General features: G+C 33.1%; 2 protein-coding genes across 6 annotated transcripts; one reads left to right on the forward strand and one right to left on the reverse strand.

Annotated features, from left to right (window-relative positions):
• The first annotated feature begins 1,505 nt into the window (after positions 1-1,505).
• On the forward strand, positions 1,506-17,378 carry Nox (NADPH oxidase). Its single transcript, XM_076314050.1, has 19 exons — positions 1,506-2,095; positions 4,645-4,739; positions 4,826-4,937; positions 5,743-5,840; positions 5,911-6,031; positions 6,400-6,550; positions 7,322-7,532; positions 7,665-7,891; positions 8,560-8,748; positions 9,559-9,752; positions 10,240-10,561; positions 11,567-11,711; positions 11,805-11,947; positions 12,270-12,405; positions 12,494-12,714; positions 13,821-14,008; positions 14,714-14,923; positions 15,135-15,338; positions 16,071-17,378. The coding sequence occupies exons 1-19, from the start codon at positions 1,949-1,951 to the stop codon at positions 16,266-16,268; spliced, it is 3,312 nt and encodes a 1,103-aa protein (XP_076170165.1). The 5' UTR covers positions 1,506-1,948; the 3' UTR covers positions 16,269-17,378.
• Positions 17,379-17,587: 209 nt separating this feature from the next.
• Dgkepsilon (diacylglycerol kinase epsilon) lies at positions 17,588-22,324 on the reverse strand. 5 transcript variants are annotated; one of them, XR_012992411.1, is made up of 12 exons: positions 22,072-22,324; positions 21,973-22,017; positions 21,536-21,744; positions 20,856-21,027; positions 20,609-20,739; positions 20,394-20,541; positions 20,065-20,282; positions 19,685-19,830; positions 19,264-19,613; positions 19,029-19,165; positions 18,534-18,768; positions 17,605-18,325 (listed from the first exon to the last, which is right to left on the reverse strand). XR_012992411.1 is itself a non-coding variant. In XM_076314092.1 (11 exons), exons 3-11 carry the CDS (start codon positions 21,698-21,700, stop codon positions 18,628-18,630), a joined length of 1,608 nt encoding a protein of 535 aa, XP_076170207.1. In that variant the 5' UTR covers positions 21,701-21,744; positions 21,973-22,017; positions 22,109-22,324; the 3' UTR covers positions 17,588-18,627. The 5 variants fall into 5 exon arrangements, 4 of the variants coding, with proteins under 4 accessions (XP_076170207.1, XP_076170186.1, XP_076170198.1 ...); XM_076314092.1 differs by having other exon boundaries at positions 17,588-18,768; positions 22,109-22,324; XM_076314062.1 differs by having other exon boundaries at positions 17,589-18,768.
• Between the last annotated feature and the right edge of the window lie 2,824 nt (positions 22,325-25,148).

Consider the following 25,148-nt stretch of genomic DNA (forward strand, 5'->3'; position numbering starts at 1 on the left):
AAAAACAAAATGGAAGGAAATACGTTTAAAACAACGCATAGATTCTAACCTAAAATTGGTTACAATGTAATTGGAAATGCAATTCCGTGCGATGTATTCGAAAACGTGGTACCCTACGTCGCGATTTTTGCAATAAACATTTATTATTATTTATTGTGTACATCACATTTACTCGATATAAACGAAACATCGATAAACGACATGTTTCATCGCCCAAGACAAGCTTGATGTCTATCTTTGTCGACTATCGTATTTTCTTTCGTAATTTCTTTTCCTTCTTCTGAAAATAATGTGAAAAAAAAAACAATCGTGTGCGTGTACTCGTGATGCTGTAAAATTAAAGTGAGAAGATCTAATCCAGACCTTCGTACATTGCATTAAGGAGGGATGGTAGCGAATTTGTTCCTGGAATCGATCTTTCGTATCTCGAGCTAAGAATCAGCCACGTGCAAACCGACCAATAAGAAGAGCGAACAAGATACACCAAGAGAGAACTCAACGACGAGCACATCTCATATTACAGGCTCTCGTTCGTCGAACTTCAAAGCGACCAATATTTTTATATTTCTCATTGTACATCCATGAGTGACCAACTCTATATTAAGAGAGTTACATACTATTGAGATTGAGATAAGATTTTTTCAAGCTTTGTATATGCATTCTTTTAAATATAACACTATTACCATCGTTCGAACCACGTTTCTGCGAAACTTCCCCGATAAATTGATCCAAAGAGTCACGTGTACGCGAACGATGACTCGATCATAATAATTTATCGCCAGGAACGCTCGTTCGCGGCAATACCAGTTAAACGATCGACGAAAAGTACATTTTACCTTATTGAACGCATCTCGAAATGCGCAATAACGTAGGTGTTATTCAATTCCGTGATTCCGTTGAAAAGAATGAAGATAACCTTGAGATCTTCGCAACCGACAAGCCTACGCAAATTTCAAGTCCAATATTCCTCCTTATATAAGAAACGAGTTTTATGCACTTTCTTGTATCAATACCATGGAATATTCACGCTCACGTGTACCTAATTTTCGTACGAACAGGTTAGCCTGGAATTTTCGAGAAACGTGCACGAGCGCGAACAAACATGGCGCCCTATTAGAAGGAAGCGTGGCTCGGGGAGAAAGGAGACGAGTTAAAGTGAATTAAAAAAGGAGAAAGATGGGAAAAAGGAGAATGAAAAAAAGGCGATGACTCATGAAAAAGTGAAAGGTGTCCGGTTGTACGTCTGTCTCCGACCCGATGCGTGATCTTTATTGAAATCGAGAGGTACACTCTCTTCCTCTCGCTGTTCGGTTCGGTACAGATCGTGGTCTGAAAATTGTTACCGAAAGGGACCCGTGGAAGGTAGGGGATTCGTGTTGCTATTCGTCGATACGAATCGGTGATTTTCATTCGGTAGTTCGCGGTTCTGGCGCCCGAGTCAAGTTGTCGCAAGTAGTGAACGAGTGTCCCCCCAAGGATCGTCTTTATTTTCTTACGTCGGTCCCGACGTGACGATTAACAACAAGATAATACGAACAATCGTATCGATGATTGGTGCAATCGTTCGCGAGTCACACTTTTGTTTACAAACGAGAAAACGTGTTGGATTCCGAAATACGTATCTCTCGCGAAATACCAACGAAACTGGTCTCTGAACGACGGAACTGCCGAAGAAAACTTCGAAGCGATATCAAATTCTTTCTTCTTTTTTTTTTTTTTTTTGGAAGCGTTGAGGTTTTATAAAAGAAACCAATCGATAGAATTTATAATAGAGGTACAGAGGGAATCGTAATCGTAATTAAATTCCCTTGTTTCGGTCGGTGTCGCGAAGAGACCGACAATGAAAACAAATAGCGCGTAAACATCGGCTGGTTGCAAAGTGACGCAATTGTACGCGGCGATCGGAGAATTTGTTCCTCGTTCGAAAGAAAACAAGTGACGAAAGAAAATGGAAAGTGACGTTAGTCAGATCGAAGAGAAACGTACGAGAGAAAGAAGGAGAACGACCGCCCTGGAGGAGTGTTCCCGAATTATTGGAGCGTACGAAGCGGCGCGATGCAACAAAGATGCCTTCAGACGACTTTTTACGGATCAGGTGAGTGTTTTTCTTTTGATTTTTCGCAACGAAATATTCCGAGGAAAATCGTACGATGATAAACGACGCTTTTAAAATCTTTGTCTCCTTCTTCTCGTTTGGTAATTATTATTGTTCGACGAGCTTACGTTCTCCTCTGCGAGAAAATAAAATGTGAATAAATTAATATACCTCGAACGGATCTTGGTTTTCGAAACGGTAGACTCGTATTTTCGATTGTGGAGAATTAAAAAAAAAAAAAATTCTCGATAGTATTCGTGAACGTACACCCATGCGAGATAAATCCAGATCGAAACAATCGGTCGGGTTATAAAAGTGTAACGAGAATTTAAAAATCATATTAGCATCGCGCGAATTAACACCGTCCGATATACTCGTAAAATGTTATTATCCTTAACAACCGGACGGTGTGGTCGCGTAACTCGGTCGTAAATAACGTATCGTTTCGACAGTTTACGTTTAATGTTCCCAAGTATCGATTACCAACATCGTCGAGGTCTCGATAAAAGAAACTTAATTGCTTAATTTCGATCGGTGTTTACCGTGCAATGGTCTCTATAATTTCACGGTGATGTAAAATCACTGTTACTTCGTAAGAATTTTAATTAACGTAATCGGTAACGGATCGGTCTTTGGGTGAATTTTAAATGGAAATGCCGACAATGATGTTCGAAGGAAACGGTTAGAATGTAACAGCTTGAAAAAAGCTCGCGAGGAGTCGAACGACGAGAAATAACACAAGGTCGGGTTTCAATTGAAAGTAAATAACAACAAGGTGAGATCGATATCGAATAGAGAATGACTTAAGGGAAAAGGATAACCCAGTGGAGGTAACAGCGACAGGATCGTAGCAAATGGCATGGAGATCTATCGAGGGCCACAGATTTCGATCAAGGTGGCCGATCGCCCCGAGCCAAAAAGAAGTTCGCGCCTCGAGCGTCTCCGATACGCGGAATTCGATTGCGGCCACGACCCTGTCACCGTCCCTGAATCTGTCCAACAATTGTTCAGCAGACAAAATGTTCGCATTCACCGTTCCTCTGTCTCCGACATGTTAATTTTCGATCGTTTTTACACACCTGGTATCAGCTGAACGAACTGTTACCGTATAACCCGCTTTCAAGTCACCATTTTCTATCACTGAAGTCTTCTACTGACGAAAATAGAAATTCTAGTATTTTAACCCGCTTTCAAGTCACATTTTCTATTACCGAAGTCATCCACTGATGAAAGTAGAAATTCTAGTATTTTAACCCGCTTTCAAGTCACATTTTCTATCACTAAAGTCGTCTACTGACGAAAATAGAAATTCTAGTATTTTAACCCGCTTTCAAGTCACCATTTTCTATCACTAAAGTTATCTATTGACGAAAATAGAAATTCTAGTATTTTAACCCGCTTTCAAGTCACCATTTTCTATTACTAAAGTTATCTACTGACGAAAATAGAAATTCTAGTATTTTAACCCGCTTTCAAGTCACATTTTCTATCACTAAAGTCGTCTACTGACGAAAATAGAAATTCTAGTATTTTAACCCGCTTTCAAGTCACCATTTTCTATCACTAAAGTTATCTATTGACGAAAATAGAAATTCTAGTATTTTAACCCGCTTTCAAGTCACATTTTCTATCACTAAAGTTATCTACTGACGAAAATAGAAATTCTAGTATTTTAACCCGCTTTCAAGTCACATTTTCTATCACTAAAGTCATCTACTGACGAAAATAAAAATTCTAGTATTTTTCATTACTACTTTGCGAAAAAATTATCAACTTTCTCTACCATTATCGTCCAAATAATAATTTTCGATTATTTTTACACACTAGGTATTATCCGAACGAACTGTTACCGTATACCCCGCTTTTAAGTTACAATTTCTTTCATCGAATTCATCCACTGACAAAAATAGAAATTTTAATATTTTTCATTATTACTTTGCGAGAGAATTATCAACTTTTTCTATCACTATCGTCGGAATGGTAATTTTCAATCAATTTTGCACACTACGTGTTATTTAAACGACCACCTGCTACCGTGATTCCCGCTTTCAAGACACAATTTCTACCAGCGATTTCAAGCAAAGAAATCATCTCCTCGTTTCGTTTATAATAATTTTATAAAAGCATTTTGGAGAGTAGAAGAATTTCTGTATTGTATCAGTGTTTGTCACCCAGATCTCGTTCTATCTCTGTCTATTCCATCGATTGTCGTTACACGTGGTGCGTAACCTCGGATTGAAGTAAAAAAGGTTGTTTCCTAATCGTTCCCTCGAGAAAAAAATTTAATGTTAACCATTCGAGGGTAAAAACTTCTCAGGGGAAGTAATGTGAGAATTTAATTTAAAACTGAATATAAAAAATGAGTGTTGAGGTCGCATATTTCGTTCCATTATTTAAAATATATTTACTTCTTTCTGATGATATTAAGTACACCTTTTTCAAATATTATTTTCCTCTCATTTTTACAATCGTACTTTGTATTTCGTATAATTATTTTTGACAATTTAAGAGAGCAAAAAAGCGTTACAAATATGTGCAAAACGTTTCAGACGTTACTGGAAAAATTATTTTTACTATTCGACCAAGACGGTGACAAACTATTGAAGCAAGATGGATGGTTCGAATTTCTAAAAGGGAAATTAACGTAAGAGTGAAACTTTCTTAAAAATCGACACTATTTATCTACATCTGCTTATGAAATTTCATTAAATCTGTACGTTGCTTTCGCAGAAGTGAAAACCGGAAAGATTTCATTGATAAAATCCAGAGTGTTGTGTACACTATATGCGGCGATAATCCTGTAAGTCTCGTGAACTTTCAGCAAATATTTTCCACTAAAGAGGTAAGTCCCGGATACACAGAGTATCCTTTAATATTTATAGCGTCAAACGTAATTGTCTTCGATGTTCGAAGGTGCATAGAAAAATTGTTTATACGAAGAATATTAGGCTCGACATAGAATATCACACATTGAAAACAAATTTTTTTTGAAGTAGGAACATTTAGAATATTTCAAGGTTGTATCAGTTTATTTATAGAATTTCTAATACACACAGACACACACAGTGGGTCGAGTTTAAACAAAACGAACGATATGAGTTTTTTATTATTTGTGAACGAATTTAAATAATTTTTCTCTTTAAATTATTTCTCATGTATGCACTTTTTTAATGTTTTAAATTTTTAGATGTAATTGCATAAATTATTTCGTGAGAATTATTTTGTATTTATATGTATGAGATAAAATGTCAGTTGTGGATAAAATTTACAAATATCATTTTTTCTCTACATGAAATTATTTTTGGTCAATGGCCGAGACAACGTGTTTATAATAAACAACGTTTAACACGGAAGTTCTTTTGCTGACTTTATTAAATTCTTCGTTTACGCATTAAACGTTTCAACATTTCCGTTACATAATTTTATATCCAAGAAAGCAAAATTAATACGTTACCCTGAGGGAACAACAATTTTAAAGTCCTCTCTATGGCTTAACATCTAAAAATACACCACTACTAAATATATAGTATTTTTTTGAATGTAATAGTTACTAACATTCTATAATAGTATACAATACAAGGAACGTACGAAATACCACAGTTTTCGTATTTTTTTTTACTTCTTTGCTAAAATTATTTATGTTACAGGTGGTAGACAAATTGTTTCGAGTCATCGACGAAGAAAATGTGGGATATGTAACGTCTGCTCAAATTATGGAGTTCGTCTCCAACATTAGCGACAGAAGGTGCCATTGATTTCGTATTTGTTGCGTAAATATTGTCGATAAATAGTATTCCTTTCCGATACTTTTGCAGACCTCGTGTGGGCTTGGATAGCAGTAGTCTGGAATGGCTGGAAAAATTATTCAAACAAATGGTGGGCAACGAGAAAGAAATAAGGCGCGAAGAATTCAACAAGATCGTCACTTCCAAAAATGTAAACGAAAAAGCAAACAAATATTTTCAATTCATGATCTTTAATTTTTCGTTCTCTGGTTGTAACGTAATCGTTCATCGATTGTTTGATTGCTTCTCTGTGTACAGTAATACAATATACAACAATACAGTAATACAGAACATTCGATAGTAAACACGTTGTTGATGAAATATTCATTCGTAGAGAAAATTCTAATATCTATCGAAAACAAAAAAAAAGAAATGTATTTAACATTTATATAAAATGTTAACACATAGTATATTTATATAAAATGTTAACACATACTATATATGTATATATGCTTCTATATAATTTGTTTTATTATTTGTGAACGAATTTAAATAACTATAATAAGAATTTTTTTCCAGCCTTTCTTTACCGATAGGGCCTTTCAAATATTTGACAAGGACAATTCTGGGGCCATATCTCTTCAGGAATTTCTGGACGCGATGCATCAATTTGCAGGGAAAAGTCCAGACGATAAAATCAGATTTCTGTTCAAAGTTTACGACATCGATGGTAAAATACACCTAGATTTATTTAACTATCGACTAAAATTTCATCGAACAAAATTAATCGAATTTTATAAGAATTCAATTTCTATTTCCAATGGACACGTAGCAAATTGTGAAACTTTGTACAAAGTACGAGTCCTATTATCGGTACTAATATTTACGATTGTTTCTAATACGATATAACGCGAGGGTCGAGTCGCTTAAAGCCACGTTTCCACGAGTGTAACACGCGACACAATATATACACACTTCGAGTACTTGAAGAAAATCTGAAACTGAGAATATAAATATTTTTGACACGAGAAATTTTCCACGAAGAAACTTTTTGTTTCGATAGACATTTTTATCAAAAATCCAGGTTCGATGAAATTTTGCACGAAATACTTTTTGTTTCGATAGACATTTTTATCAAAAATCCAGGTTCGATGAAATTTTGCACGAAGAAACTTTTTGTTTCGATAGACATTTTTATCAAAAATTCAGGTTCGATGAAATTTTGCACGAAATACTTTTTGTTTCGATAGACATTTTTATCAAAAATTCAGGTTCGATGAAATTTTGCACGAAATACTTTTTGTTTCGATAGACATTTTTATCAAAAATCCAGGTTCGATGAAAAGTATCACTCTTTACTATCGTCCCCTCGATATAACGAATACGTACCAAAGTTTCTTGAAAACTGCACTCTCACTTTCTCGTGTATTAATTATTACGATATCTGTGTTATTTCTTTTAATACGATCGATTTCATACGTTTTCCAATGATTGTGAAAAGGTGACGGATCGATACAACTTCGCGAATTGGAACACGTGATGCGAGCTTGTATGGAGGAGAACGGAATGCAATTCAGCGAGGAACAAATTAAGGAATTAACGATCGCGTTATTCGAGGATGCCGATCAAGCGAACCGAGGTGCCATTACTTACGAAGCGTTGAAAAACCAATTAGAGAAACACGAAGGTCTGTTAGAGAACCTTACGATTAGGTAAACAATTCTTTATTACGGAATCTTAAGGAAAAGATCATTCGAAATTGTAAAATTATTATTCGATCGTTTAATCAATTGTGTCGCATTGATTGCAAGGGAAACTGATTAAAAACAGAAATTAAATCACAGTATCGACCGATGGCTGATACCACCGAAACCGAAAACAAAGCAGAAATCGATCTTGGGTTTCTTCGCATCGTTACGACCTTATCAATTAACAAGGCCGTACATGAAGAACAATTACGTTTACATCGTATTTATCTCCATCTTTATTTTGATTAACATTACGTTGTTCGTGTCAAGACTTTACGAATATAGACGATCCAATGGTTACGTGATGCTTGCTCGTGCTTGTGGTAAGAAAACTGGTAAAAAAACATTTCTGATTCTTGCTTTCGCTACCATTCCCGATTCTCGGACCAGTACTATTCGAGCAATTCAATATTCGAATATTTTACAAATCTCTTATAAGTATACCGTGCATAAATTTCGAATAGACGAGTGGTCGAGTATTACCATTCGAGTAAAAAATTGTACTCGTATATACTGTTCGAATTATGCGGATACCGGTGAAGTATTTGAATACTACATCTTCGAAATCGATGATTATTGAAAAATAATCGCAAACGCGTATAAATAGATACAATAGAGTACAATATCGCATGTGTTCTTTCGAGGTTAAAAAATATAAACACATCGGTGTTTCTTTACCGCGTTACAAATATTGTGTAATATTTTTAATTAAAATAAAGTTCTAACGAGAATTACGTACCCGATAATTGATAGTCCACGTCATATTATTCCAATGGTACTCGATCGGTGTATGAAATATTCGAATAAAATACTCCACGTTTTTTCAAACGAGAACTCGAATCCGACAAATGCCTTGAATTCGGGGTCGGTAGTGGAATTCTATTTTAAAGTAGAAGTAAATAGCTAACAGAACGTGATATACAAATAGATGAATAAATTAAGTTGTTTCCGCGCAAATATTGAAAGAATTACAGTAAACGTTCCGATACAGGTCAGTGTCTGAATTTCAACTGCAGCTTCATCTTAGTTGTTATGTTACGCCATTGCATTACCTTTCTACGAAGCCATGGTTTCAATTCTGTGCTACCGTTGGATCAACATATCTACCTTCACAAGATAACTGGAGTTCTAATCGGTGCTTTCAGTATAATACACACGTTGATGCATCTTTTGAATTTCGGTATATACATTATTTTATTATTCCAACTTGCACTTATTGAAGTCTTAACACCTCACGGACTAATAGACGAGCAAATTTTGTAAGTCGATCTTCAATCGCCATAATGATTTTAGTACGCTATTATTGGTTTGTTTATAAACGCATCCCAATACATTTAGTTATGTTTTACAAGCTAGAACAATTTTACAATAATACTGAGCGGGACGTAAGGCGTTAAGATTCTTAAAATACGATTGAACGCGTTTTTTCCATATATATACACTATCTTTACTGATTTATTATCAAAGATGAGTAAAATTTTATTCAAACGATAAAAAACGTAAAAAAATTGTCACATTTTATTCAAACGATAAAACTAAAATGTAGAAAAAATTGTCACATTTTATTCAAACGATAAAACTAAAATATAAAAAAAATTGTCACATTTTATTCAAACGATAAAACTAAAATATAAAAAAAATTGTCACATTTTATTCAAACGATAAAACTAAAATGTACAAAAAATTGTCACATTTTATTCAAACGATAAAACTAAAATGTACAAAAAATTGTCACATTTTATTCAAACGATAAAACTAAAATGTAAAAATAATTTTCACATTTTATTCAAACGATAAAAAACGCAAAAAAAATTTCACATTTTATTCGAACGATAAAACTAAAATGTAAAAAAAATTGTCACGTTTTATTCAAACGATAAAACTAAAATGTAAAAAAAATATTCACGAAAAGGATACTCGCAATGTTCAATCGTATTACGAAAGAAATCGCGTATACTAACATTTTGTAAAACAAGTTGAATGTTTTCAGGCACAGTTGTCGTCAATGATGCCATACTCAATCGTAACAATTACACCGTATTCGAATGGCTATTCACGAATCATCCAGGTCTGTTCGGTCTTGTAGAAGGTTGGGCCAACCCAACTGGATTCGTTCTCGTCCTTCTTCTCATCGTAATGACGATATGCTCGATGCCATTTGTTCGCCGTGGCGGATGCTTCGAGGTCGTGAGCTTTCTTTAATTTATTATTTTCTTATCAAAACGAAATTTCGATTTCGATGAGACGTTCAAAAGAGAATACTTCCTTCGTGCCAGAACCTTTCAGAGATCTGTACCCACTTACCTTATTAAAAGTCCTCTTAACTCGAATCTCTTACCTATACGTATATTCTACCAAAATATGAAATAAAAAATATATGTCTATATAAAAAAAAATTTCAACGACCAATTTTAACGATCTTCAAGGCCCAAGAATTATCATTTTACTTATAATTTCGAAGTGTACAGCTTTGATTTTTACAACTTGTTCTCATCTTCATAGATGACAATAATTATACGTTCTCTCTCTCTCAGATGTTTCACCCAGTATTTGAAACAAAGTATAAAATAAACGGGTGGAAGGACGATAATTATCACGAATAGACAAATATTTCGAAAGACACTCCCCTTCTTGGATGATGATTTTAACAGACTTGGTTACCGTTTCGCAGATATTTTACTGGTCGCACTTGCTGTATATACCCTTCTGGATAGTAATGATACTGCACGGGCCAAATTTTTGGAAATGGTTCGTTGGACCCGGTACGATATATCTCATAGAGAGAATTCGACGAATCGCTTGGTCTCGGTCCCAGCTCGGTAAAACTTACATCAGTTCCGGTCTCTTGCTGCCATCGAAAGTAACGCATTTGGTCATCAAAAGACCGTTTCATTTCGATTTCCATCCTGGTGACTACGTCTTCGTTAACATTCCCGCCATTGCTCGGTACGAGTGGCATCCGTTCACCATCAGCAGCACACCGGAACAGGAAGGTTAGACGAATCACGTAACAGATAAATTTTGTCGATAAGAAATGGAGCTATTAGATTCATCGTTTTATTTTTCTAAAGATGGTACTACTGTTCGATGAACATGTGTGAAGTTTCGCGTAGATCCGTCGACTCGTTCGTATATTTACAATTGTTCAAACGTTGAAGTGTCATGGAAAAAAACGACAAAACTTATCGAACGACCTAGTACTGTTGGGAGCTGGTAAGTTGGCAAGCGGGACGTCACAGGGGCAAGAGAGGTACCTCACTGACTCCGCCCCTACCTTTCACTTTTCCCCCACTACCGCCCACTTCGCACTGTTTCGCTTCGTCTCGACGCGTCCCCCCTCTTTGTCAGGCGACGCGATTGGTAGTAGATGAGAACCATTTCGGCCAGTAATACACCACGCGCTAAAACCACGTGAGCGTACAGGCGTGGCTAATAATCCACTACGACCAATCGTACTCACATTTCGTCCGCTCGTCAAGTTTCCAGCAACGCACAGTACACTTTTATACGTAGTACACTTACGTCCAAAAGTCTTAGGACACCTGTCAATTTTAACAAAATTTTTGTGTTTTAGTGTAAATTATCAATGCTCATCTTTTCTCTTTTTAATTTTTTAAAAAATCTAAAAATCCTCCTTTGAAACATGTTTGTGAGAATTTTTATGGAAAATTTTAAATCTATGTTTCCAGCAACACACAGTACACTTTTATACGTAGTACACTTAGGTCCAAAAGTCTTAGGACACCAGTCAATTTTAACAAAATTTTTGTGTTTTGGGGTAAATTATAAATGCTCCTCTTTTCTCTTTTTAATTTTTTAAGCGAAAAAATCTAAAAATCCTCCCTTGGAATATGTCTGTAAGAATTTTTATGGTAAATTTTAAACGTGCGGTAACTTCTCGTTTAAACGTACACTATCGTTTACCCTCGAAACGTTTTAAAGAGGGACGGTGGCGAAACAGTTCTTGTAACTTTGGAAGATATGTTTCTGTTTCGTAGACTACATATGGCTTCATATTCGAGCAGTCGGTGAATGGACCAACAGCCTTTATTCGTATTTTGAGAAGGAACAAGCCAAACTTCACGGAGACAATGTATTTCCCATCACGGGGTGCAGTAACGTAAATAATTCTGAGAATATGTTGTAAGTTTCGCGCAACATGGCAATTGTATTCGTTCGATCCACAGACAAAGAATATATTATTCTCGAATTGTTCCGTATGTTCATTCGATTCAGATTCCTTAATAAAAAACAAGATTTAATATTGAACGCGATGATGTCTTCGTCATCTTCGGAAACAAGGAGTCATCGCGGTCTCGAGAACCCTGCCTTTGTTCCCGACACGGACAAGATAATACAATCGACTCATAACATAAACAGTGAGTTGTTCGAATTAAGTAATTCTTATATGTATGTCACAAACTTAAACCGACATAATTTTGATCAAAATCGTACATTTTGGATGTAAACTGATAATTTTAAGAAACGAATTAATCAATCTTTATTGCTATGAAAATTTAATTATTGCAACGATTTTCAAATTTACAAACTCGATTTCAATAATCTGTTATTATTTTCACAAAAAGTACACGTTATTCAATTCGATTAAAGTGAATTAAAATTCTAAGTCTACACCAACTGTTACTACTACTTTAAAGAAAAAACATTAGAAAAATTAATAAGATGAGTGTATCGATATAGGTGTAGCAGAGAGTAATAAATTTTCAAAGGAACGAAAACTTCATCGTTTACTGCTGGGTAAGAAAATGCCTTTAGAGAAGTCTTTCTCGGTACCTGATATGCAAACAAGAAAAAAAAAGGGGGAGAGACTGATAGCGTAAGCTACCTACACTATATAATTGCATTTATCGTGTAAATATACTTTCCTATTCTACATCACTATCATTATTTCCTCTATTCGACAGACTTCGAGATTACATGAGATCCGAATCGGAGCGAAATTTCAACGAGTGTCAAATGCGCTGTGCGCGGCTGAAATCTTTGGAACAGGCTTATTCGAGCCCGCAAAATATAAAATTAGCGCAAAGCTTTCGATACATGCGCACCAAACCCACTATAATTGCTTTCAAGACTCCGAGTATGGACAGTTGGGAGCACAAAGTGGAAACACCCACGAGCAGTGTCGGTGAGTAAATAATTATCCATTTTTTAACACTTTTTCGAAAAACTCGTCTTTAAACGCGCGGATCGAATTATAATTCTAATTAATTGTACGTTGACAAAGTGTAACTTCTCCCAATTATTTCTCCTTCCTGCAAAGTAAAGGATACGCGTTTATCTCGACATGAATCAAGAACACAGACGTTTATGCAAATTGATGCAAATTTGTATACACAAAGCACGCGCAATATATGCAGAGATGTGTAGCATAGTATTTTAAAATACTTAAAATGTACTGATCTTGATGGTATATACAGTATTACTGCAGAAATGTTTATATAAATACTTTAAAATTGTTACAACACTCACAATACTTACGTACACAATACTTACAATACTTATATACACTATACATACAACACTTACATACACAATATTTACAATACTTATATACACAATACTTACAAGCACAATACTTACAATACTCACATGCACAATACTTACAATACCTACAATACTTATATACACAATACTTACAACACTTACATGCGCAATACTTACAATAATTACAATACTTATATACACAATACTTACAATACTTACATTCACAATACTTACAATACTTATATAAACAATACTTACAATACTTACATTCACAATACTTACAATACTTATAATACTTATATAAACAATACTTACAATACTTATATGCACAGTACTTATAATACTTATATAAACAATACTTGCAATACTTACATACAGTACTTACATACACAATACTTACATGCACAATACTTACATACACAAAACTTACAATACTTAATAATTACAATACTTACAAAATACTTACACAAAACACTCTATATACCATCAAGATCGGTATTACAAAAATACTAAAAAATGTCCTTGTCAAAGTGTAAAACGCATTCTCTATGACTTTTCAGGAAGGAAACAATTCGGTTAATTAAATTAAAAAAATGGCGATCCCTTGTCGCAATTTCTCTTAATCGCGCATAATACGTCCAAATTAGTTTAGATTGCAACAACAATTAACAACTGCGATAAATTGCAAAGTAACAGCTTTTAAAATTGTAACATACAATTATGTTAATAAAATCATTGGTAAAACAGCCATGTCGCAAGCGAGTGTAAACGAGTACAGAAGCTTGTCGCCTAATTTAGTCGCGATACAAATAACAGAAGGAGGGGACAAACTACGGACAAAATTCGGAGAAATATTTAAAGGCAACCTGGACGATATCAGGTCTGATGTTCCTTCTCAGTCATCCATGAATTATGCTGTAGGAAAACCGTTAGAGGTAACGATTCACTTTGGTGCTTAACATATCTAAGATAACTTTCAATTTACGATCATTCCCGCTTTCAAGCGACAAGATCAAAACCGGCGATTCTCTTGAAAACGGGTCGAAATTTTTATGTTGAACTGAAAGTCAACCTCGTGTGTATTCAATTGTCGAAACTTTAAAGTAACAAAATTGAAATTTGTATACTTCTAATTGCATCTTCATGAAAGATATGTGTGTGTGTATTGTTTACATTTGCTATTGTTCATTGATGAAACAATAGCAGCATATGCTATTACATGTGTATGTGTGTATATATATACCCAATATCAGTAGAAAATACAAATATTCCACTACATTCCGTTTTCAATAATATAAACAATGAATAGATCAAAATAATTTTTCAATTCTTCTATTACTTTTTCACCAATATATACAACATGCTATTTTTCGTCAAAAGCGATAAGTAATTTATTGGAGAACTTCCATACACCCCCAATAGTTTTTCAAATTGCATCAAGAAACGCGACAGTTCCTTCACTATTACATTTTCGATTCCAGTCAATCTTAGACAACTTGCTGGACCGTACTTGATTTTTCAAAGCCTTTAACGCAGAACTTGAGAACGTATCGCGCAGTACACGGTCCTTGAACAACGATAAAATATGTATGCTCTTTTTAGTTCGTTAAACAATTAAAACGTAATCGATAATGGCACAGATCTTCCTGGACGGTCCATACGGAGCTCCTTCGAGTCACATATTTCAAGCGCAACACGCGGTCCTAATTGCGACTGGAATTGGAGTCACGCCTTTCGCTTCGATATTACAATCCATCATGCACCGTTATTGGAAAGCCAGGCACACTTGTCCAAAATGCGAATTCTCCTGGGCTAGCGAAATTCCTCCCTCGGTGATGTATCTACGAAAGGCAAATATTATTTCTCCGTTCCATACTTTACTCGAACGATCCACGGCTCCTTCTTTAGATAGGAAAATGTTTTATTAGAATTCTAGCAAAGTAGACTCACCAATGATCAATTTTTCCATTAGATACTTTTTCTCGAAAAGATATTTTCTCGAATAATTTTACACGAAGTTGTCACAGACTCGAACACACAACGAAATCATTCTGTTCGCAGGTAGATTTCTTCTGGATCAACAGAGATCAAAGATCGTTCGAATGGTTCGTAAATTTGCTATCCCAATTGGAAATGGAGCAAGCGGAACTCGGTGCCGCCATGGAACGTTTTCTTGAGATGCACATGTACATTACCAGTGCACTGCAGAAGAATGATATGAAGGCGGTCGGTCTGCAGCTAGCTATGGATTTGGTGCATCAAATGGTTTGAGTGTTTTCTGTGAAAAATAACATTAACAATCTATTGGGTTGTTCGGAATTATTGGGTTGTTGAGTTGTTTTTGGGTTGTTGAGAATATATAATTTAATGAAATGTTTATATACGTTGAAAAAATCGTGTTTCATTTTCACCAAAAAGAACGAAATGACTTTCCGAACAACCTAATAGATTTAAGTAAAACAAAATCGAGCAACTGAGATAACATTGTAATAATAAGAGACTCGCGATAAATTTTGTTTTATGTGAAAACTTTGCAAAATTATCAATCTTGAAACAATATGGTTTAAGAATAAGACTTCATTTCACTTTTTCTTTAGTAATGAAGATAGAGAAAATATTGACTTAACTTTTTTATGTAAAATACAATTCTAAGATTTACACAAAATATTTTAAAAAATTTCAACCTCGAACAATAGGTAACCATTATCATCCACGGATCGATTTTGCTCAACATTGAATTAGATCTTGAATTAACAATATACAATCTGGACTAGTTTAATAGTCGAAACGTGGTCAAGAAGTCTCAAAATGTGTCATTTTGTAAATTAAATTTCTTCGAAACCTTTCTCGTTCGCGATACTCCCCTTACCAGCTTGAAAGTAAAAGACCCTGAGCTTCAATTTTATTATTCACTTCGACTAAGAGATTGATCGTAAAATACGATTTTGAGAATGAGGGAGACGAGAAGGATTGAAAAATTTTTATTCAATTTTTCAGGAGAAACGAGATCTCATAACGGGTTTAAAAACAAGGACAAACGCAGGCCGACCAAACTGGGACAAGGTCTTTAAACAGATTCAGGACAAGAAAAAGGGCAAAGTGACAGTATTTTATTGCGGTCCGCCACAACTAGGAAAAATTTTACGTTACAAATGTGGTCAGTTCGGTTTCAATTTCAGGAAAGAATCGTTCTGAAATTTTTGGAAAAATATAATACCGTTACTATTCGCTATTGGTACCCGTATTGTACTCGAACTGTTACGCGACACTGTTGTAAGTCCACCGATCATCGCTTAACGCGAACTAAATTGAAGTCACACGCGCCATGTTCAATAAAACGTTAATCACACGACACGTGGAATTTGTTGCATTATTCTGACTTTATTCTGTCGTGGATCAGTCTCACGTCCTTCGTTTTAATGTTATTCTTTACGTCCAATATTATCTCGAAAGAAAACTCTTGCTCTACTTCGAAACGAGAAATTCACCTCATGCTGTTCACAATTCTAGCCGTTTCGTGCATTAACCAAATGGTAATTAATATAACGAGAAAATTTATTTGCCGTTCTGTCATAACTGGAGAATTTTTACACGGTCAATATTACAATTAGAAACTAATATTATAATTCAAACTGACGATCTTGCAATTAATTTCGTAGATGTTACACACAATCGATAACTGATCGTTGAATTATTCGACTGATTTCATGAATGTGATAGCTTCGTTCTATTAACTAGAGTTGAGGTTTACATCTTCAGCGCTGAATATTGCTACCCCGCTTTAAAGTGTCGAAATCGGGACCATTTTTATCTTGCATCTGACTCGATCTCCCACACGATGTAAAGATGAGTTTTCACAGCAGAATTGGTTACTAGTTTGTGTGGATACGCACGAGTAGGAAAGTAAAGATTCGTGTAAAATACAATAACAGTTTATTATAATACTTAAAGAATAATGAAACATACAGCTGGGAAGAATTCTAGCGCATAGTTTCACATCTAAATTTGTACTTCAACTGAACCACTTAATGTAATTGGAAACCCTTCTTTTACATTAATTTGATACTCTCCATTCGTGGAACTAAATAAGGAATTGCAATATTTGTCCATAATTAGTGTTCCATAGATCACGTGTTCCAACAGGTTTCTATCAATCTTATTCATGAATCTTGCGTATCTGGTTTGCGCATATAAAATCCATTTATTCGAACGTAGTATCTTATTCTAGTTGGTGTGTATTGTTCGTACAAATCCAATTATTAAACATAGTAAAATTAGTAAAAATTATATTAGAAAAATAAATATTTAATAACAACAGAATTCTAAGTATCGAATAATGACTATTGTCGTATCCTCGAAACTGTGACAGTAAAATATTTTAAATTGATTTAAAAATCTTTCTATCCAATAAAGTAATACAATTTTTTAATTATTTTTTTTCTAAAATTTCTGGTTACGACCCAAAGCTGAGATTATTTTTATTTAAACAAAAAGAGACTGGACATTTGTTCATGAAACAACGTTTTTCATGTTTTTGATACTAACGACAATAACAATTAACATATTTATGATCAACCTTTATTATCTAAATAATATTAAAATGTGTATAATTTATAACATATAACTTAAATTATATAAATAATTTACGAACGAATATATTAATTTATAAATAGAAATAATACTTTATCAGAATTTTAATAGATCACTTTTCCTTACCTTATTTTCCTCATTTACCTCATTTTCAATTAAAGTAAATAATGCATGAAAATGTACTACCGTGCCAGTAATAATTGCTTAATAAAATATTTAAATACTTAATAAAATTATTAAAATAAATAAAATTCTTGAACAAAAGGATTTAAAACTCCTCGTTAAAAATCAGGTTTTTTCAATGAAGATTTCTTCAATGTTTTGTTTAAGCAAAAACTATTTAAATGGTCAAATTTTATCTAATGAAAATAAAAATGGTTATATTTACCATTACATAAATTAAAGTTTTTTCTGTAAAAATAAATTTAGATATAACTTAATTCGAACTATTTTTAATTATACATGACTGAAAACTGTTCAGAAATAATTTATATAACGTATAATCAAAAACAGTCAAAAGGTTACGTGTCGACTTATTTTTGTCAGATAAACCTGATTAATTGATTAGTAACATTTTGAAGTTTTAATCACTCGTTTGCTGTTGTTCTATCTTGTTTATTCTCGATGTATCCTGTTCATCCTTTTTGTCGTACGACGTTCAACTTTAAATTAAGATAATAAAAGTCGAATCTTAATATAAAATCGAGAAGTTACTGTTTTACCGTAATATTCATGCATGAAATGTAATAAAAATGAATAAAATGATATATTACTTTTCACATATTTGAAACATAATATACAGTTTATACATTTTTGTAGAATAGACACTAAATTTTTCTTTGTTTACATTATGTAACATTTGTTCTTTACCTTTACAATATTAATCTACACTTTTTATCATAGAATTGTGGTAATTCTTTCCATTCTATGTCAAACATTGAGACATATGTACACCTGTAGAACCTTACGATTCGGAAAATAGGACCGAGTTAACCGTGTTCACCAACAAAGATGCTTTGTCGCAGTACGTAATAATAAATTCACAAGGATGTTGATACCAGGGTTCACCATCAATTTGCATAGCATAAGATTTTAATAATTTCACCTGCATTTTGTAAAAATTTATAAAAAACTATAGATCACATTGCCATAAATTAAATACAGTAAGTTTAAACCCTTTCATGTGCTGCTATGCATATATACAAAGCTATCCTAAAATTATCTTTAATGAATAGCTTTATACATATACAGAAATTACAAACTTTATAAAAAAAGCAAAATAGAATTTTTAAGACATTTAAAAACATATTTAAAGAAAAAATTACAAATGAAAGGGTCAATTTATTTTAATAATGTATAAAATACCTTTATAGTACTAGCTTGACCAATTCGATAAGGTTGAGAAAGTCCTACTTGAAGTTGGGCCATATGAAATGAAGAATAAAGGCCAACTACTTCTAACTTTCCATCATTAATACTTTGATTTCCATATTCTCCATGCCCTATTTAATAGAAAATATTTATTTTTATGTATGTACTTCTGCATTATAAGTTTCTTCCAGTTCATACACACATATATATACACATGAAAATTAAAAACCTTCTAGTCCTATATTCCAAAGATTGACACCAGCAGCCCAAGATGGAATGTTTAATATCACAATGCCTTCAAGAGATGGCAAATCCATTTTCTCACCATCTAAATATACTTCTACATTTTTATCGAGACCCTTGCATTCCCTTTCTACCACTTGTTGAGTACCAAAACATAAATATAGTAGCTTGTTAAACAATCTACTACTATAAAAGTAAAAACGACTTTCTCTTGTACGATGAAACTTTAATGTCACTTGTGCATCCACTCCCACACTGATATAGTTATACATATTAAATGTCTGATATGAACCCCTAAGTCCCAATCCAGTAGATGGCTTCACCACCACATTCCATCTAATAAATTATTAATATAAATATAAATATATAACATTTGTATTTATGCTAATTACATATTTTTTATGCACCTATCAAGTTTCACTTCTTGTGCCATTTGTACTTGCTGCAGAATATCTGCAGGGTCCTTATCTGGGTCATGTTCCTTTCCCCATCCTAATACTCTTGATAAATCATTTCCTGTTCCCAAAGGAATTATTGCTACAGATGGAACTGGCTATTTCAAATAAAAATATTTTATTAAAATGTATGTGTAATAAACGGAAATTGACACAAAGGCGTCAAATGTCTACTGAAATGAACGACATGCACTTTGACTAAATTGTTTAAAAAGTAATAACTTGCATAATCATTATCTTAATCATTTATAAACTTTTTTTTATCATTTCAGTATATAATACAATCCCTTGAAATTTGGGCTATTATTTTTCTTTCACTCTGTACATATTACCTTCAGCTTAAGTTTATGAATAGTATTTAATAACCAAGCTATTGTCCCATCTCCACCTGCTACAAGAATTGTACATGCTATTTTTCCAAGTAATCGACACCATTCCAGAGCAGCAACTGGATCACGTTCAGATAAATCAACAATTTGCGCCGGATTTAATAACCTTCTGAATAGAGATAAGATTTCTGCTCCATCTTTATTACCAGATTTTTTGTTTGCTAAAATAGAAGTTCCATAAATTGCACTACAATTATTAAAAAAGTTGTTTTAGGCAAGCAATGTGTCATAATATTACTTCAATATTTTGATTGTATCAAATATTGACCTACCAACAACTATAAGAGGTCTCCACTCAGGCCAATTTGGTGGTATAACACTACGTAGCTGTAACCACCGCCTTACAGTACTACGTTGGTTTACAACTTCTAAACTGGTTGGTGGAATTATCATTAATTTAAATTTACCAAAATCACATATCTGTAAAAGAATTAGACAAATCAATTATGTACATTAATATAACTTAAATGAAATATGTAAAATATACTTCAGATAGAATAGGTTTACAAGCTTCATGGACACATCTTTGACACCAACAACACCACCAATCTGTTAATCCAGGTTCCAAATCACATTCCTCATCACAAACGTCACATACAGCAGATATAGGTAAATTACCTAAAATAAAATGAGTAAAAATTAAACTAGAATTTACAGAAGATTAAAATATAAAACACTTATTTCAATAACTGAATACTTTGTACTTTATGAAAGTATCACACTGTAAAACATACCCTTTATCCAATGATGTTTCATTGGCTCATTTGTACTCAAACTAATAACTTTACATTTTAATTGTTTATCTGCAATCTTGACACAAGAAGGATCCACGCAAATACCACAAGAATCACAGATTAATCCGTCAATGTTAAATAACAAACCTTCACAATTGTTACAATAATATGCCTACAGAAAGAATAATTGAATTTCAATATTGTTGAACTACTATTATTTGAATACTGATTTTGCATAATAAAATTGGTGTTTACAGCAACATAAATTTTAAATATTTATATTCTATGACTTACAACAATTATATTCAAAATATGTATTTAAAATTGTCACATTATCGTATATTAACAAGAGCGTTAAAATTTAAATTAAATTAAATATAATCAAACTATGGGAAAGTTTTAATATAATATACAGACATAAAATAATAAAAGTATTAACTCCTTTTAAATAACTTAATAGTGTTAACATATATGTTACTAATACTTTGAATATAATTACCATTTAATGTCTATAATTAATATAATAATAAACATATAACTATGAACCTTATTACTACTGTACATAACAGTTACATATATATAATATGACATATATTCGACATAAAATATTAACCTCTGAGATATTAATCTGAGAATATAATGAAAAGAATATTGGAAGATACATAAACATATATGCATACCTTATTTTCCCTTGTAATAGACTTCCAATTGTGCTCTTTAGTAACATCTCGAATATGAATACAAGGCTTTCCTACAAGGTATCGGAACAAATTTAATGTAATTATAAATAATATCATGGTGGACAATGTAGGTAAAACAATGGTAGTAAATCCTTCTTCTAACATGTTATCAAACAAATTTTGTTCTCTCCAAAAATGTTGATAGTTATCTGTAAAATGATTAAACATCATAAACAGATTAATACAAAAAAAATTTTAATAACATTATAAATCATACAAATTCCTAATTATCGTTTAAATCATAAAATAAGTTCACGAATTTCTTTCAGATTTAAGATAAAATGAAATATAACGTGAAAAAATATGTTTTAAATATTCAAAATTATAATTCCTATTCACGAACATAATAATTAACTACGCAAAAGAAATAAAATTACCTTTACTTGTCGAAGAATAAGCGATTATGATCAAAGAAGTCACTTCTATAAAAAATAATAGTAAATAAAAAACGTAATGAATAAACATTGTTTACCTACTTTATCTCCTTTAAGTCATTTGAATCTCATTCGTCACCTCTCACATTCTAATCAACACTAATTTGAAGATAGGTATTATTAGTTGTTGATAATCCAAGGGCAACGAAAGTTGTTTGAAACTCTGATTGGTTAATTTGCCTTTTCTTTTCTATAATTCTGATCATGGGCTAATTTATAATCTGTTTCATATCATTTATCTATGATCTATTCCACAAAACAATAAGTTGTATATAAACATGGACGTGAAGGACAATCTAGAAACGTAGAGTAGTATCATAGGCAAGAGGTGTAGAGTTAAAGAGGTAAGGGGAATGGTAACAGTGCCAACTTCAGCCATCTTAATCGAATGAAATGCAGCGAAATTTAAACGCATATCTTCTTTCACATCTAATGAGCTATCGTTTGTAATTTACAATACTCAAAAAATTATAAGCAATATCGAATATAAGAACCTGTATTTAAGGATATTATGTTGAAAATTCTCCTTCATTGCATCAATTAAGAGCCGTGTATTTATAAGCTCGATATTCGGACAACTTCGGCAAGTTGAAAAAGAGGAGTGTGAGGCTTTCTCCCTCATTTTTAACAGATCGAAAGTTTGATTTGTATAACGTAAAAAATATTGTAATGGAAAAAATATTGAAAAAATTGTTTTCGAAATAACACATTTTAAGATCCTTTTATCTGAATTACCAAAGTCGGTAAAGGTAATAAACGTAGAGCTTGTCTCTATATATCATTTGTCGTTCTATCCAACTTATTGATCTCAGAAAACATAGTGACAATAAGTTTCATTCATTATTCACAGATGGAACTTGAAACATTTTAGTAACATAAAACTGATTATATTTTCAAAGTTACAGCTAGCCACTTTAACCAGATGCAATTGCAATCAAATATATACAATTGTATTACAATTAAATGCTTGGTCAAAAATAACCTGACTTTATTACTACAAACACACCATCATCTTTTCAAAGTATACATGATGTGCGCTAGCGGTGCTGATAAAATTGTGCCGCCAATTGTCCGTTGGCACGAATCACAACGCAAACACGACATTATTCTACCGTCAATTGGTAACCAGTAACCAGCATGTGATAATTTTAACTCGTACTGTCTATATTATTTTGAAACAGGAATATTTGTTTATGTTCTTTATAACAAATGCGTAGATTTACCTTTGTATAAAATGCACTGATGTATGTAATGTTATATCAAGGCGTGCAAATCGTTATACAAATAAATTTCTATATTATTTGCTCTGTATTGATCTATCTGGTTATTATACCATTATTTGCTCTGTATTGAGTACATGAATCTTTTTATTAACACGGTGAAACTTGGCAATGAAAGTAATAGTAAATGGAAGAAATTATGGATCAAAAAGAACATAGACAGCATAAATTAAAATCATGGTATGTCGGTTATCGTTTACCGACAGAGTAATGGACGTGTTTGCCGTTGCGATCCGCACCGACAGTGAGCAGTTGGTGGCACAATAATATTATGCGCAGCTCTTCTCACGCGTTACGTACGTTTAGAAAAGGATTGTTTCTTCGTAGAACAGGTACGTTTGTAGTAGTGCGGTTAGGTTCTTTTTGATCAAGTGTATATAGTGCATAATTCCAGCACAATTAATATATTCTCTATGATTTTATTCTTTCATAATTTAATTCCAGTTGAATTCACAAAAAGTAAAACATGAATTCACTGTGTTTTTTTAATATACATATGTAGCACCATTGTTCATCATTGCACTTCAACTTGCAGTTTACATTGAATCGAACGAAATTGAATGTAAGTGAATATTCTTGTAAAAACGTGGGAAAAAAGGGTATCTTTAAAATTTGATAAAATGAAAACAATACTTAAGATATTGATTCGAAACCTTGCAACGTCGTTTATACATATCTGGCCTAATTGTATAAATTTTTCGTACAAAATTGTGCGTTTTAAAATGTATACTATTTGTGCAAGCATTGTACAAAGAAAAATACCCTCACAAATGACACGATTTCGGTACGTTCTGTGAACCGAATAAAAACAAACGAACGAATGATTAATCTATACGAGTGTGGTTATGATTCGTACTGGTAGAAATTAAAAATATAAATACTTGGCAACGTAACAACGTTTCGAAAACAATGCACCGACCTTTTTATAAAAATTGTTCAGTTCGAGTCTTTAAGAATGATTTAATTTAGAGATATCGCGTAATAGTATACTAATGAATAAATTATGGCAAAACAACAACACGACTGGAAATAGAGAAACGAGCAAATTCACAGAGAAATAACCACTACGGCTAGTGTCAGTCTGGATAGACCTTCGAAAGGGGGCCATATATTTTCATCGAGCGTGCTGCTAGTTCTATCCAAGGGAGCGGAAACAACAGGGTATATTATGGAATACTATCCGCAATAGGTTCCACAATCTCGGTAGCCATTGTTTCGTGGTACCTACAGATGTGCTCCATTGTCGGTCCATCGGTACTCTTGCTCGAAAAGGAGAAAGAGAAGGAAAAAAAGAGAGACGTTTACGAAAGGAACGTATCAATTCTTTGTCGCATCAGTATATCTGTAGGCTTATCTAACGGGTGACAAACCTCGAAATTAGTTTCTCTATCGTCGATAAAAATTACGTCTAATCGATAAAATAATTTACAGCTATGACAAATTTAATACCGAATGTTCCATTCCAACCTATAAATATGTCGATCTTGAAAAGTACATCGAATCGAAGAAATTGAACAGCGTGTACACGTTGAAGGGAATTGAAAATAAGAACAGGTAGTGAGAATATCTCAGATGATTCTTTTAGTATGTTCTATACCTATTTTACTTCTTGTTCTGTGGCTCAATTACATCTTGCGATTTGTTTAAAGAAACTTATAAAGTAAGCCAGAAAATTCAGGTTAATTCTTCCAAAGGATAAATATTGTATTAAGCACAGGCGATTTATGATTTGGAGAATTACTTTCGACAATATGTATCATAATATGTTAAGAATCATATATATGAACTCTTTCAAGATATATCTTCGTATCGAATAAGAATAATTGGGTCACTGTTTTT

Source organism: Ptiloglossa arizonensis, chromosome 1 (assembly GCF_051014685.1).
Source record: "Ptiloglossa arizonensis isolate GNS036 chromosome 1, iyPtiAriz1_principal, whole genome shotgun sequence".
In the NCBI taxonomy this organism is placed as follows: Eukaryota; Metazoa; Arthropoda; class Insecta; order Hymenoptera; family Colletidae; genus Ptiloglossa; species Ptiloglossa arizonensis.